The following is a 16,313-nucleotide window of genomic DNA, read 5'->3' as shown; positions in this document are numbered from 1 at the left end:
ATCACATTAGGTTCTATATACCATATAATCTTTGAAAATCCAATTATCCATATACTCTTTGAAAATCCAAAGCCGTGATTATTCTTTGAAAATGACATTAGATTTAATTCCAACTATAAGCTAGCTATAATAGTCAAAAATCAAAAATCCCATTTTGTTTTGATTAGGGTTATGGGAAAATTTAAATTGAAAACCAAATCAAATATCAAATTCATTAACAAACAAAAAGAAATCAAAGAATCAGAGATACACTTACAGTTGTTTAACAGTTTTAGGGTTTGTAGAAAGATTGAGACAAATGAAGAATCATAGTAGATATCAATGTTGAGAGAGGAGATGGAGGCTTTGAGTTAGAAGGAGAGTTCGTCTGTCACGACCGATTGCCGGTGGATGAAGGTGATGTTACCGCCGGCGGCCGGTGGCGGTGGGTGAATCGTGAATGGTGAGGATGAGAAAAGAAGCGCTTCTTTTCTTTCCAGTTATGAGAAGAAGAAAACGAATGAGAGAGTGGGAGTGGGAGAGAGTGGGTCAATGGCATGGTTGTAAAATTAAGATTATATCAAAGGTATTATAGTAATTTCACAGAATTAATGGGTAGGCCATGGCCATACCCTGTCCCCATGTGGCTCCGCCACTGCGTGTTACATTTAGATAAAGCCTAAGGAAGATAAATGTATTTTTCCCAAGGCAGACTTTTGTATTGCCAATCAAAATAAAAATTTCAACTTAGCCTTAGGGAAGATTTTGACAACTCTCAACCAAGTCTCTAACCTTATGAATGTTTAAAAATGTCATCGACTCTATTGAACTATCAAATTGATCCCATATTTAACCACTCACTATTAATTTAGTCTTTATATTTTAACAACTTACTATTAATTTGATCTCTTATTTATCCATTTGTCATTCCTAACATATTCTTTGAATGACTATTATGATTAAAATTTAAAAGAGTCAGATTTTTTTTTTTTTTTAAAATATTCAGGGACCTCATTTTTAACTTAGGACAACAATTTTCATATTATTATAGTAAGTCTTATAAAAAATAATAAATAAATAAAAAAGGTACGTAATTAGAGTCGGTTTCAGATATTTTTAAAGAGTTGTGTTATTTGAACATTTATTTAGATTACAACTGTTGTGACAACCAAATATCATTTCTCTTTTTACAAAGTTTTGATTTGTGAATTTTGACTGACATTTTGAACCTTCCTTCCCACCACGAGAGATTAATTTGAACATAAGCAATGAAGCATTATCATTACTGATGACCAGTCACAGATCGTGAAAGCGCCTTTTTACTCTCTCTCTGAGTTCTCAGATCCTCCGATGACCGCCGTTGGATTGACGGCGAAATTCAACCTTCACTCGCTACTGGCATTACGCTTCACTCCAACACACTGCACTTTGCTTTACGAAATCTGCAACTCCTAAGCAACAATCCCTCTCTCCGTATCTACTACTATTACTGCTACTCCAAGTTAGTGTTTCCGTTTCATTTTCAAATTTCATCTTCTTTCTCCATTTTGATCTATTACACAACGCATTTACTCCTACTCCAAACAAATATTTCAGGATCTGAAAATCTTAGATCTGTTAAAGTGAATTCGAATGTTTTCTAGGGTTTTCACTTTCTCAAACAGACTGCAATGACTACCAAACGCGCTTACAAACTACGTATCCTTCATTTGTTTCTTCTAGTTTTTTGCTTTTAATTATTATTGTTTGGCCTTGACGTGTTATGTATAGAGGAATTTGTGGCACATGCTTCTGCTGTGAATTGTCTTAAGATTGGTAGAAAATCAAGTAGGGTTCTTGTTACTGGTGGGGAAGATCATAAGGTTAATCTTTGGGCTATTGGTAAACCTAATGCTATCCTGGTTAGTTTTTCTCTCCTCATCTTTTTTAAATTTGTATTCTAATTGCTACTTTTAGAGTCAATACCCAATTTGTTACCGACAAAAAAATTAATACCATATTAGTCTTTTAACATTTTCAAACTGGGGACAAATTAGTATCTGTGGTAATGAGTCAAACTAATTTTTACTCTGTATAGGGACTAATTTGGGTAGTATTTTTTAGTAAGAGACTAAATTGGGATGAGAGAAAACTGTGAGGAATGTCTTTTAAGTACAACTCAGATGTAAAAGGCTGCAGTGACATATGACATGCTGTGGCAGGGGTTTGAATCGGCAATTCCCCACTTAGTCTGTGTGTTTTGCCACTAGGCTTTGAGACAAAAAAATAAATAAAAGAACTCAATGTCATTGATTCTATATATGCTTTTGATTTTCCTTATATTATTATACTAGGATTAGGATTATAATGGGGTTTCTTGCCCTCTTTTACATTTGGTGTCGTTGGAAGCTAACTTGTGTGGTAAACGGTAGTTGAAACTATGTTGTCAATCCGAGGATCTGTAGAGTGGCCAACTCCTGAAATGAGATTGCGGGGTATAGAATGACCGCTATTTGATTATTTTGGGCATACTACACAATTAATACTAATGAACATATAGTTGCTGCAAAATTAAACACATTACTCAAAATTTATAAAATATTTATTCCTAGTTAGATTTAAAAGGTCATAAGTCTTACGCAAATCATACATGTAAATACCATCGAAATTCAAAGAAACAAACAAGTTAAGCTTCTATTACTTAAAGTAACTAAACATCAAAACTCAAATAAAAGTTTTCATCAATAACAATCAATCAAACATTCCTCCTGTAGTGATTTGACCACAAAAATCACATGTAACCTTCTTCCTATCCTTCCCGTCCTTTAAATATTGTGCGCACAAGAACTAACCGAGCCACTGGTTGATGATGGTCAAGAAGGAGTAGGAGTTGTCATAACCCTGGTTATGTGAAGAGGATCAGATGCTGGGTGTTGGAGACGACGATAGCTCGCGAAGGTGGGGCTGGTACCGTACTACAGTGGCTGGTTCACAGGCAGAAGAGGGGAACTGACAGATGACCGAGGGAAAGTGAAAGGAAGAGAGGGGAAAACATGTTTATGGCCCACACTGAAGAGAAGAAGGATACCAGATTTTTTTATCATATGAGAAAGAAAACCCTAAAATGGCCATGTAATGAGTAATGACTAAATTTTAAGGGAATCTATGTTTTCAAACCCCTAATCCTATCACACTCCTGTAGCAGTGCCACTATCCCAAAACACAATTTGAATCTGAGGCACAAAGTACAAATGCAACTGCAATTGCAGCAACTTTACTCTGTCTGGGGGTGGCTAGCCACTGTTCTGCACCACCCCACTGCAATCGTGCCACAATGTGCTGCTATTGACAACATAGGATTGAAAAAGAAACATGGTGTTTGGATTGTTTTGTATGAGAACTTTTCAAGGTAGTATTGAATTGAGTTCACTCATATTGAATGTGTTAGTCATATCATCTGCATTTCTATTTCTTTTACACAGGGTCAATCTTAGGCAGTGATATTTTCTGCTTTTTACCTCTGTTCGTATAGTGTATCTTCCACTTGATATGTGTCCATTGGGGGACTATATTCTTTAAACCAATAATTATATCTTATTAGATTTGGGCATGTGCTATGAACTTTGAGCAATTCGAGATCATTCAGTTTTTATGTTTAGAGAGGAAGTAGATTTGCAAATTATTATGATTATGCATGCACTGCTAAGGTTTTGTGCGGTTGGTTGGGCCTGGAATGAAAATGTAAACATGTAAAAAAAATCGAGGCTAAAATGTTCTCCTTGTTTTGTTGCCTTTTTGGCTTCTCCAAGGTGTTTCTTTCATGAAGTATGAAAAATTTCCTCTCTTAGAAGTTCAAAGAATTAGGATTCTGCTATTTTTCTTGGTTCAATCAATGAAAAACACTACAGGGGTGCTAGTCCCTTTCTATAAATCCCACCCTGCCCAAGCCCAGTGAGATTGAACCTTGGACCTTTAAGCTGATACTGGTACCCAATATGCTTAAGTATTGGGATGTGTTTTTTTTTTCAATTAATCTAAGCACATTCCTCAGAATATATTGGGTAAGGAATATGTATTCCCAAACAAAAAATTATTCGTAACATGGCATAAAAGATTCTTAGGAGAAAAATAGTGTCTACATTCCTATGAAAACATTCCCAAGTGAGTGGGTGTGAAAATAGATTTACATGAGGTGGGAATGAAATTTAGATATAAATTTATTTTTAATTCCTATAACCACCTTATACCTTGGGAATGTTATAAAAGTTTGGCAAACACTTGTTTTTTTAATAAAAAAATACCCAGGAATAGGAATCCCATTATTATAAATTTATATATACCCGGGAATATTATTCCTGATGGTATGAGTTTACAAAACTTGAAATCAATGCCATAGTGTCCCCTTGGAATTTACAAGTGATTGGTTTCTTACATAATGCTATTATGCATTTGAGTCTTTGTTTCTTGAGATAATTAGGAATGATACTGATATTATCTTCTTACATACTTTTGTTGGTATAGTAGTGACTAGAGGGAATATATTTTTATGTATTTATTTTCAGTAGAGTTTTTCACCTTTTGCAGAGTCTGTCAGGACACTCAAGTGGAATAGACTCTGTAAACTTTGATTCGTCTGAAGTGTTGGTAGCTGCTGGAGCTGCAAGTGGTACTATTAAACTTTGGGACTTAGAGGAGGCAAAGAGTATGTTGTTGCTTGCTATTTCCTTTAACGATACTGATGAAAAGAGATCAGAGTAGTCTCATAAAACTTATTCAGTTTTTTTACCACGACTTTTTTGCTCAAACTGATGACTTGCTATGTTTCTTTGGTAGTTGTTCGTACTCTTACGGGTCATAGGTCCAACTGTACATCAGTAGACTTCCATCCTTTTGGAGAATTCTTTGCATCTGGTTCTCTGGACACCAATCTTAAGATATGGGACATCAGAAAGAAGGGTTGTATTCATACATACAAGGGTCACACTCGAGGGGTAAATGCAATTCGGTTTACCCCAGATGGACGGTGGGTTGTGTCAGGTGGAGAAGACAATACTGTGAAGGTTAGAATTACTTTTCTTTTTCATGATATTAGTGGAGTCAGATTCCATAACAAGGCTGTTGTAATCAATTGACATAAATATATTTGCATTTCTCTATTATCTGGTTGCTGAAGCCCACTTTCTTAAGAGTCACCCTTCAACACTATGTGAAAGTTTCCAAGAAATACTGAAATAGTAGTTATTATTGTATAGTAACTAAAAAAGAAAAAGTATTGGATGTCCTGTTGGGGATGATACAATGAAGACATCTAAATGAAACAAAAATGCGCATCAAGATTTATTCATGACGATGATGGATGCCCTCCAAAGACAGAGAAAATTCAAAGGCGACCATAATATTCGTAAGCAGGTGACTAGGTGAGGAAATGAGGGAAAACGCTAGAAAATAAGAGGAGAGAATTCAAAGTATTTGTATCATTATATTTTTTCTTTCTGAATACATGTAGTGTTTATGTTTACATGGTGTGAGTTACAGATCAGTTGAATCCGTAGCTGCCAGGCAGTTAGATCTATCAGAGGATAGCTAGGCTAAGTCATTATTGATTGACTCTTGCACAAAATAATGTGCCGAGTCAGCAGTCCAGCATAGTTACTATATAAGCTGTAATGTAGCTCACCAGAATCAGAGTATTCATTTACGATTCCTCACAAACACTCTTCTCTTGAATTCTCCCACTCTTCTATATTGTTATTACACCTGAAACTCTGTCAAGTCATTTTCATGGAGTGTGTGGATGGGAATCTAATTCTTGTAAGCTAGGCAAGACGACTTTCCTTCTCCTTTCCTTTTCACCGTAGTTGTGTTTGTGGATTTGAGTTAGCTGCCCTATAGGGGAGTAGAGAATGGTTTTGTTGAAGTCTATCACTTCACCTTTCATATTTCAAACAAAAAAAGTTTCTTTGGACCTTCTCCCTCAACATTGGTCAGCTCTTTATAAGAAGTTTGCCAATAATAAATAGGCTTAAGACTGCATGCTGTATATAATCATTAGGTGGATTTGGTCGGCGGGGAATGCTTGCATTTATTTTGAATCCTTTGCCATGAGCCTTCTTTAGGATAGGTTTCTATTTACTGGCCTCTAATTGGTGTTTGACTAATGGCTGTTTCTCCTCTTGGCATGTCGATTGAACAGCCTTGCTACATTCTGAAGTCTGTTTTTTACAAATATTTTTTACCCCCCTTGTTGTGGAAGATATATTGTCCTCACTCTTATCACGTTGTTAGCTTTCTCTCTTATCCAATCAATTTCAATTCTAACTATTTTTGCTGTCACAAATCATAATGTTTTGAAATGAGTTATCTAATCTTTATTGACACTGGTATGTGACTTGAAATCCTGTACTTGGCTCATCCGTCATTTACTTGGTGCATAATTTGTAATGTATTATCTTAATATTTAAATGGATTGTGATCTGGCTATACTGTCGCTTCACTTGTGAATGGTGTTTTCCTTAAACTTGACATAAATTATAATAATGTATACAATTTGTAGTTGTGGGATCTGACTGCGGGAAAACTCTTGCACGATTTTAAGTCTCATGAGGGCCAGATCCAGTGTATAGATTTTCATCCCAGCGAGTTTCTACTAGCAACAGGTTAGTCTTACTTTTCTAATTTGTAATGAAATCAAAACAGTAAGTGTCTTGACAAGTAATGGTGTGTTTGGTTTGTTTTTTATATTCATTCTTAATCGATATGGTTCTATTAGTTGCTATTAAATTGCTACATTGTTTTCACTCTGTTTTTGCTGAAGTTGTGAGTTTTAGATTAAAGGGTTCTAATAGTAATTATTAGAAAACCTAAGCATCACACCTTACTCATACTAATACTAGACTCCTAATCTTCAACAAAAAAACTAATCCTGATAATTCTATACTCCTCATCCTAATTAAATTAGGAAACAAATCATGAAACATAAAGAAATATGAATGCCAATCCTGAAAGGTTATCCAAGATATTCTTAATTTCTCAAGATACAGCTTTAAGATTATGGGATAGTTTTTGTATATTCTAACACCCGCTCAAGCCAAAGCTCATTAAGCATTAAGCTTATTACAAATAATAAACTGTTAAAATAAATATATAGTATGTGCGGGCAACTAATGGAAGTTGGAGATGTATTAGAGACAAGCATTGTTGGAAAGACAACTCAACAAGATGGTTCGAATGATCACAATGTGAAGAGCTGGTTGGGATGTTGTGTAACTATGGAAGAAAAGACTTGCTGGAATGATCATTAGTTGAAATTTCCTAGCAAGCTGCTATACAGTGAGAACTGAAATTCCCCAAATCCACCAAGAACAACATTAGGAAGCCTTTAGCAACCAAAATAAATAAATAAATTAGGAAGCCTTAAACTTCAAGAAAATTTAGGGCAGTTAAAATAATGAAATTGAATCTGGGAGTAGTGTGCCACAACCATGGAAAATTCATTAGAGGATGACTCATTGATGATGGGAGGAATCACCTATGGTGCAATTCACATCTGGAGGCTACTAGCTAGTATGAATTCCAATTAAATTTATCACCAATTTAGGACAGCCGGGACTGATTTCAATTTTGCGTTGCTGGGGTTAAACTGAATGTGGGATAAATAAGGCATTAAGGCCAGATTGCATTTGGGATAGTTGGGGTCAAGGCGTCAAGCTTTGTGAGATAGCCAGAAAAGTCCACTAACAAAGACAGAACTTGTGAGTGAAATGTTTGCTAGAATCCGTGCATAAAATCATGTTATTTCTTTATAGCCATCTTTGCCAAATTCTATTAGAATTATAATTTAATTGCCAAATGCAATCACAAAATTTAACATATCTTACAAAAGCAAGCAACCCAATTTGGCTTACCTAGCAGACACATCTGTTTGTTGTCAATTCTAGGTTATTTTATTTACACGATTACATCACAGTTAGTGCTGGATTCTTGTGCTGTTTTCTTTTGTATATTTTCCCCCCCTTTTCTTTAATCGAATGAAATCAATTGTAATTTTTATTTCAATAATATATTTCCCATGCACAGGCTCTGCTGATAGGACAGTTAAATTTTGGGACCTTGAAACTTTTGAGCTTATTGGTTCAGCTGGTCCGGAGGTACTTTCGGTTACAGCAATTTTACTAATAAGTTTAAAATCGACATTTAAAGTTAATTTTGTTTTGATTGAAATATCTTAAGAATTTTGTATATTTGTATTTCAGACAACTGGAGTACGGTCTCTTACTTTCAGTCCTGACGGGAGGACCCTACTATGTGGTTTGCATGAGAGTTTGAAGGTAAGCTCCTCTTTTAGTTGATTATGTGAGATCACTATCTATTAAGGTAACTTTTCTATTTGGTTTTGTTTAGGTTTTCTCTTGGGAACCTATAAGGTGCCATGATATGGTAGAAGTTGGTTGGTCTAGATTGTCAGATCTTAATGTTCACGAAGGAAAACTTCTTGGCTGTTCATACAATCAAAGTTGCGTTGGAGTCTGGGTCGTGGACATCTCGGTAGATGCATTTATCTTTCAGAGAAATTACTTACGCTTATAGTAATGGTTGTATTTGATACTATTTGATGCTAATGTGTCATTTTTACATTTCTGACATCTTGTCCAGCGAATAGAACCATATGCACTCAATAGTATGAACCAACTAAATGGCCATTCAGAATCTAAATCCTCAAGTGGAAATACGACTGTATTGAACGAAATTACAGCCAAGGCTAGGCTATCTGTTTCACAAAATCCGGATCCATTACTGAAGGAAACAAGATCTCTTGGAAGGTTGTCAGTTTCTCAAGATTCAGACACCTTGAAGGATGGAAAATATTTGGCATGTATATATCTTTTCTCCTTTTATAAATCTTTCATTTGCTTTTAGGCATTTGTTTTGATTAATTGCTTGTTTAATCCATCTTGTTTTGGTTCCTATTGTCCTAAATATGCTTATGGCCAAAACTTCTCATTACTTGACTTATTATTGCATGAAGCCACAGGAAGTGCACCAAGTACTCCTCAAAGGATAAATTCTAATTCTAGTTCAAAAACAGTCTCTGGTGGTTCAACAGCAGTGCTTAATTCAACCGCTCAGAAAAGGAGTTCTTTGAAATCACATACAACGTCAAGTGTTCCACTCATCAATAGATCAGATATTATACCTGTTATTGTCCCCAGAACTAGCACTAGGCCAGAGTCTGTAGCTGATTCTAGAAAAGAAGTTGGTGTTGCTGGAACAACAATGCCATTATCTTTGCAGTCGAAGGCAGTAGATATACGTAAATTTACAAACAACAGAGATGATGGGGATAAGCCACCTTTCTCTCATGTGACAGAATTTGCAGCTTCTAAGGGTAGCGAATTAAGTGGTTTTTCAGATAAAAATAATTTGCCTGCTTCTGTAAGCTCAACTCAAGGTAATAAACTACTTAATTGTATTGTTAGTGTAATTAATTTTTTTTAAGTCCTTGCATGTCACATTTCCAGAATCATGGTAGAAAGGGTGGGAGGTCGAAAAATCTGACGATTAATTCTTGTGTGTCTATGCTGCCAACCCAAGTATACGTCTCATTGGCATTGACTGTCCAAAAACCCTTCGGGGTACTACGGTGAACCTAATGGGGATCCAAAAACCTTAGTTACTGGTGATTCTGTATAAAAAAGTACAGGGTTGAGCATGTACTTCAAGCTTTTAAGCGAATTAGTTTCTTCACTGGTGTTAAAGGTTAAAGCTGATCTAACTTAACTAAAGCTCATGAGAGCTTGTAGACTCTCCCACAGTGTATAAAACACTTGTAAGCACCCTAACTGTTTCAGTTATGTTTGTAACTAACTGACTGACATTTGTCAGTCAGTCAACCACCCTTCACCAGCTAGAACTGGTTAAAGGCAATCTATAAATAGATTGGCCTCAATTGTAATTGTAACAGAAATTCAATACAATCATTTTCCAGTAGAGAAGTTCAATACTTTAGCTCTTACAATTTCACTGAATATTCATCTATGAGAAATCACCAAACTGTGATCTGAGAAAATAATATAACTGGTAATATATTTCTTGTTTTTCACAGAATTTGAAAGGCATCTTCTCTTTCAATAGTAATATATTTCATGTGTCTGAGCCAGAAAGCGTTCCTGGTGTTACTCACAAAAAGAAAGTACCAGAAGTCTGTGTCTGAGTTGGAAAATAATTTTGCTACAGATAAACTTAGATTGCTCGACATGTCAGTGTGTATTAAAAATATAGGTTCTATATACAAGCAAATTCCATTCTATGAAGAGAAACACCAAACTGCAATGACATATATTGATCCTTAATTGTCTGGCAAGCTATTCAGCTTCTATACGATGGGCAACTGTGAGCATGTCATGTTGTGAAAAGGATGACTTGTTTTGTCAGTCATTCTATCATCCAAAGATAATATGCTGTTCTTTTTTTGACTATTATAACATGCTGATTATAATTTAAAACATAGGTTTTTAGACAGTATTAACTTGCAGGAAGCCTTTAACTCTGTAAAGTGACTTGCTTGATACAAATGGCTAGGGCTGTATCAGCTCTTCAAAATGTTATGGGAAACTGTTGTCCTGATGGCTTCTCTTTGGAGTCCTGCATGTAGCTGTTTTAGTCTTATGTGAATTGACAAGGACAGTAAACACAAGGCAATAGTGAGACAAAATATAAACTTAATTAAACCAACCCATTCAACCTAATGTCCCAAAAAGTGCGAAGGTCCCCCTGACCTTGTTATTATGTTATAATGATTGATTGATGGGTGCTTGTTCGTGAAAATCTGGAAATCTTTTGTTCTGTTGGATGGTGAATTACTAATTTTTGAGTTGTCTTGTGACAGATGAAGGCGGGGGTCAGAAACTGAACAGAGATGGATGTTCTATTGAAGTACAGAAACGAGGTATCTTTTAATTGTTAATAATGATATAATCATTATTTATTAATATAAATGGTTTCTTATTTTTATCCTCTTTAAATTATATAGGGAGAATGCGCTCACTTCTCACTTTGGAAAAGAGGGAACGCTCTCTTAATTTTGAGGAACCTAGACACAGAATTTCTCATGGGAGGACACCATCAGTTCATGTGCTTCCTTTCAGTGGGGTACTATACTGTTTATTATTTTGTTCCATACTCATTTTATTTTATTTTATTTTATTTTCTTCTACTTCTATTAGATTTGAGGTTGTCAGAAAATCCACTTTAATTGCGGCCACCCCTGCTGTCTGTTATTGCCTTATTGGGTTGCATTGTCTGCCGTCATTGCAACGGTACAACATCTTTTGTGTGTTGGGTTGAGGGAGCAGGCTTAATCCTTAATTGTCTTGAAATACGACCTTTGTAGTGCTTATAAGGCTTGAGCAGTACATAGCTTCCATGCAAGTTTTGTGGGTGGAGTTAGACCAAGTTCAAATATTTTGATATTATCAGAATCTGTCATAGATTTATTGTTGAGCTGCCCACATCGTCCATACAACATGGTTTGGTGTGACGAGTATGTTGGACAAACTACCTTAATTGCGACCACCTCTTTGGTTTTTTATTGGGCCACTTTGTCTAGTGTGATGGTTGATTCGAGGGGGTAGTCTAGTGTCACTTCTCCTAGAAATGTGGCCTTTGTAGGACTCATAAGGCTTTTTTCAGGGACAAGTTTGCTCTAATACTTCCGAACTTTGTTTATAACAAAAGCTCTAGCCACACACTCTTTTTCAAACCCTTTCTCTCTTATTGAATAAAATTCATATGGGTCCCACTCCCACCATTTTTAAAAGGCGTCCCACACTAAGTGAGACCTACATTAATTTCATCCAATAAGATATAATGTGTTGGAAAAAGAGTGTATCTCTAGCACTCATCTTAAAAGCATTTTCTGTTTCTCAAACAATTACACAAGTGACACCTTGTTTTCACTTTGTTTCCTATTCTTAAAGGGATGTGTTGGAAATAGTGAGAATGACTTCTGTTATCTTCTCAACTCAAATGGGTCCTATACAAATCTTTGAAAACAAGAAATAAAGTGTTTCTGAAAACAGAAAATGTTTTTTCAAACTTAATAGGTATCGTCCCTACATATGACAATACATTGTCCCTACCAATTGAACTAAGCTCATGGGGACCACTTCTGCATGTTTCTACCTGCCAATATTTGTTACATGTTAATAAGACAGTTGTGTTGAACTTCGGAAAATTCACGGATTCAGAAGCAATTTCATGTTTGATGCAATTAGATTGAGGAGGCAGCTTTATTTTGCCTTTTCCTTGTATCATTTCCACCTGTTTACTCATCCCTGGATGTTACAGAGAACACATTCCATATCCACTGAGAAGGCCACAGTTTCTGCTAGCGATGAAGATTCTATTGCTGATTTAATGGAACAACATGATGAATTTATCAGTTCAATGCAGAACCGTTCATCCAAGTTGAAGGTATTGATGATTGGATTTGTTAATTTTTATGATTAGTTTTCTGTGTCCTTGGAACTTTTTATTACTTTTGTATTGGCTTTCTGTTACTTGTATAATGAGTCTTGGCATGATATTAAACGCCAAACAAGTTGGGCTTGTAGGACATGACTTGCTTCCGCGTCCTTTTTCTTTTCATTTATGATATCTGATAGGGGAACATAATTTAGTAGAGAAGAACAAGATCGGAAGACAATGTATCTGTTGAAATTATAGGAATTTAGGTGGGTGAAAAGAAAGAATTCATAGTATATACTTTTTTTTTTTTTTTTTTTGTGAAAGAAACTCATAATATATACTATTAGTATTGACATATGTTGCTCAATGATGTGCTACGAAAGACAAAGCAATAGCCTGTATTTACAGTAATACTGGACTTTTTAATTGAACAAGAGAACAAATAATGATTAATGATGTATGGAAATCCCTCCTTCCATCCTTCGAGACCATCCAAGATACTCTTGAAAATATTCATGATATTCTATGTTCTACAGTGTCCTCTTACAGTATAAACCACAAACAAACTGGTATGCTCAAGACTAAAAACGTTTTCAAAGCAATATTTGCTAATAAATTTGTTTATTGAAAGAAGAAATCCTTCAAAAAATCTTTAGTCAAGTACCACAAATAACCTAAGAAGGCCGCTTTATATTATAGCTTAAAAGAGCAAACATCAAATATTTAGCTCTGAAGGATTTTCCTCAACATGCAAAATAACATGGTTTTATACAAAAAGCACTCTTTTAACAAAAAATTATCCTCTAGAGAACAATTTAAATGTAATTTTGGTAATTGAGCAATGCCTACTACCATTCATAGATTTGCTGAATTTTGAAACCATTATATTTCAGGTTGTCTTCAGACGTTGGGAAAGAAATGATGTTACAGAGGTCATTAGCACGATGGCAAAGATGGGCGATCATGCTGTAAGCATTTTGAGTTGCTTGTTTTTTGTTTTTACAACTTCTCAATTTTTGTGTTCTCTTTTATGGTATAAACAAATTTGATGCATATTTTTTTTTTTGGCAAATAGAGTTCTAATAATTCATTTAACTTAATTGTATTTATTCCAGGTGATTGCTGATGTTGTTAGCATTATAATGGAGAAAATTGATATGGTCACACTTGACTTATGTACAGGTCTTCTGCCCCTTCTTACCGACCTTTTACAAAGTGAAATGGATAGGTAAATGTTGTCTCTTTTACTGTTATAATATGAAAGCAGCTATAACAATTTGTTTTGCGAAGTTATCATATTTAGCTAAAGTTACAGCCAGTAGCAAGCAAGTTATCAAAGTAGGAGAAAATGGATAGTTTCTAAAATTGTTTTGAAGTGATTGATTATTTTGCGGTTTCTTTATTTTTGAGGACCAAATTGCCCAAACCTTCAATTTTGAGACTAAATTGATAGTTCACTTTATAGTATTTTATTTTATAGATTCAGTTCTATGCTGACAGTTCTGGTATTCACATATCTGTAGACATCTATCTATATCCGTGGAAATGTTATTGAACCTGGTCAGAGTATTTGGTTCAGTAATCTATTCAACGCTGTCAGCTAAACCCTCTGTTGGTGTTGATATTGAAGCAGAGAAAAGGTTCATAATCATGACTTATTTTATTTTACTTTTTATATATTCCATCACACAATTTAATTAATTTTTTATTGTTAATGAGATCCAGGCTAGAGCGCTGCAACGTCTGCTTTGTAGAGCTCGAAAAAGTCAAAGGTTTCCTACCTTCTCTAATGAGGTACATGTTTAAGTTTATCAGTTCCCCTTTTGTTTCAGTCAATTCTGGCGGTGCTAAATGGGTGTAATGCTAAATGCTTTCTATTTTATGCGATTGGCTTAAATTCATGTTATTTAATACTCCCTCGTCCCAAATTGTATGTCGCTTTAGGGAAAAAAAAATTGTCCCAAATTATATGTCGCTTTACAATACCAATGCAACATGTTCCGCATATATACGGCTCACTTTTCCTTTGTATGTTCCTATTTAAGTCTCCTAGCCAAGCATTTCTTGTGCTTGCTAGGATTCTTTGCGTTTTGAATAAACTTCATTTTAGCTTCTTCTTCTTCAAAAAAAAAAAAATACCAATGCAACATTAATGTCACTTTTCCGATTATAACCTTAACTATTTATTACTATCTCTTCTTTCAATTCTTTCATTTATCTTTCCCATATTATTTATTAAGGACAATTTTGTAAAACAACCCATAATATCTTTTTTCCACACAATATTAATTGCATTTCTTAATATGTGTGAAATGCACAAAACGTCATACAATTTGGGATGGAGGGAGTACTAGCATGCATATGAGGGCACTAACGTACTCATCTTGGGGAAACATGTTTTTGCAATTATTTGAAAAAATTAGTTATATGATTAGATAAAAAAGGATAAAATTGTAAATGAATAAATGAAATAATTTAGCTATGCTAAAACTTGGTATCTCTATAGTTATATGATTAGATAAAAAAGGATAAAATTGTAAATGAATAAATGAAATAATTTAGCTATGCTAAAACTTGGTATCTCTATATAAGTTATAGATTTTGAAAGCAGAAAAAATATAAACACTTTGTGCTAAAAATAATGTATTAGGATGATTTAGAATTTCTAATGTTAATTTCCACTTTATTTGCCTTTCATCTATAGAAGAGGAGGATCAGTTGCAAAATCTGCACACGAGTTGAATCTGGCACTTCAGGATGTATCGTGACTTTGACTGTATTAGATTAGTCTTGCTGCTCAAGTTACATGGATGCCTGTAGAGGTTTTTTGTGCATCTCAAAGATTTAAAATCTCTACACAAGTCATCAAGAGTTTGATGCGTTGTCTTTTGGCATCGAATCATGTATGCACATTTATTTATTGCTGTTAAAACTCAAGGGTGATGATGATAAGTGGCGGCACTGATAGTCTGATACTGCTAATTCTTCAACATACACACGGAAACCAGAGCTGATGTGATGTGCTGCACTTTGCTAATAGATTAGTTTTGCACAGTTCTGTTTATAAGCTTAAGCTTAATGTGGAGATCTCACTCCCGTCAACAACTAACCTAATATGGGACAATGCTACTACTGATACTGATCTAATCTTAGTTGAAAATTTGTTGTTATTTATTGTTTTAGTGTCTTAGCTTAGGCGCGATTGTATGAGACTGTGACCCTTCATTTTCTCTGTTCCAAATTATTGTATGATTTCTTTCAATGCCTTCGGTAACTATTATATTACTATGGATTAGTGTCGTATATAACGTAGGAAATGAATCGACAACTTTGTCCCGGTAACTATTATATGCCTTGCGGTAGCCTTGTTTTATTTTATTAATCTTGTTATTATTATAACAAAAGGAGGTCTCTTGTTATATTCTCATTCAAACTAATCTGTCGGATTCACTATATACAAAGAGGATAATGCTTGTTCTTACGAACACCCAAATAATGAAACACATGACTTGTTATCTTCAGTTGATTTTCACCAATACTCGGTCATGATTACTGCCAAATCCGGACTTAACAGCTTTGTATTTTTATTTATTTATAAAATAGCAACATGTTAATCTCTTCTCTTTCATTTGTGACTTTGTAAAAATAGCAATTCCCATACAAAAATAGCCAAATTTTCATAATCAAAAGGTTCTTATAAGGAGAATAAGTGAATAACCATGGATTATTAAACAAAACATCACTCACAAATGAGCTGGCGTATGGTTGGCTCCATATTGTTTGTATTTGCAATTTAAGAGTGTTGATTGCTGTTCGTTAGTTTGGCACTTTTAGATCTTGCCGTTGTGAGAATTTTTGAAGTTTTAAGGTTGCCTTTTCTTAAAGCAGTA

General features: G+C 34.7%; 1 protein-coding gene across 2 annotated transcripts; it reads left to right on the top strand.

Annotated features, from left to right (window-relative positions):
• The first annotated feature begins 1,186 nt into the window (after positions 1-1,186).
• LOC25495081 (katanin p80 WD40 repeat-containing subunit B1 homolog KTN80.4) lies at positions 1,187-15,765 on the top strand. 2 transcript variants are annotated; one of them, XM_024786019.2, is made up of 19 exons: positions 1,187-1,480; positions 1,576-1,677; positions 1,750-1,880; positions 4,543-4,660; positions 4,792-5,018; positions 6,512-6,614; positions 8,035-8,105; positions 8,211-8,285; positions 8,359-8,502; positions 8,611-8,830; positions 8,984-9,406; positions 10,844-10,903; positions 10,988-11,106; positions 12,304-12,429; positions 13,317-13,391; positions 13,539-13,651; positions 13,947-14,063; positions 14,149-14,217; positions 15,131-15,765. In XM_024786019.2, exons 2-19 carry the CDS (start codon positions 1,650-1,652, stop codon positions 15,189-15,191), a joined length of 2,280 nt encoding a protein of 759 aa, XP_024641787.1. In that variant the 5' UTR covers positions 1,187-1,480; positions 1,576-1,649; the 3' UTR covers positions 15,192-15,765. The 2 variants fall into 2 exon arrangements, with proteins under 2 accessions (XP_024641787.1, XP_013450694.1); XM_013595240.3 differs by having other exon boundaries at positions 1,188-1,480; positions 15,128-15,765.
• The last annotated feature ends 548 nt before the right edge of the window (positions 15,766-16,313 follow it).

Source organism: Medicago truncatula, chromosome 6 (assembly GCF_003473485.1).
Source record: "Medicago truncatula cultivar Jemalong A17 chromosome 6, MtrunA17r5.0-ANR, whole genome shotgun sequence".
Classification (NCBI taxonomy): domain Eukaryota; kingdom Viridiplantae; phylum Streptophyta; class Magnoliopsida; order Fabales; family Fabaceae; genus Medicago; species Medicago truncatula.
Note: the sequence above shows the minus strand (reverse complement) of the source record. Positions and strands in the feature narration are given on the sequence as shown.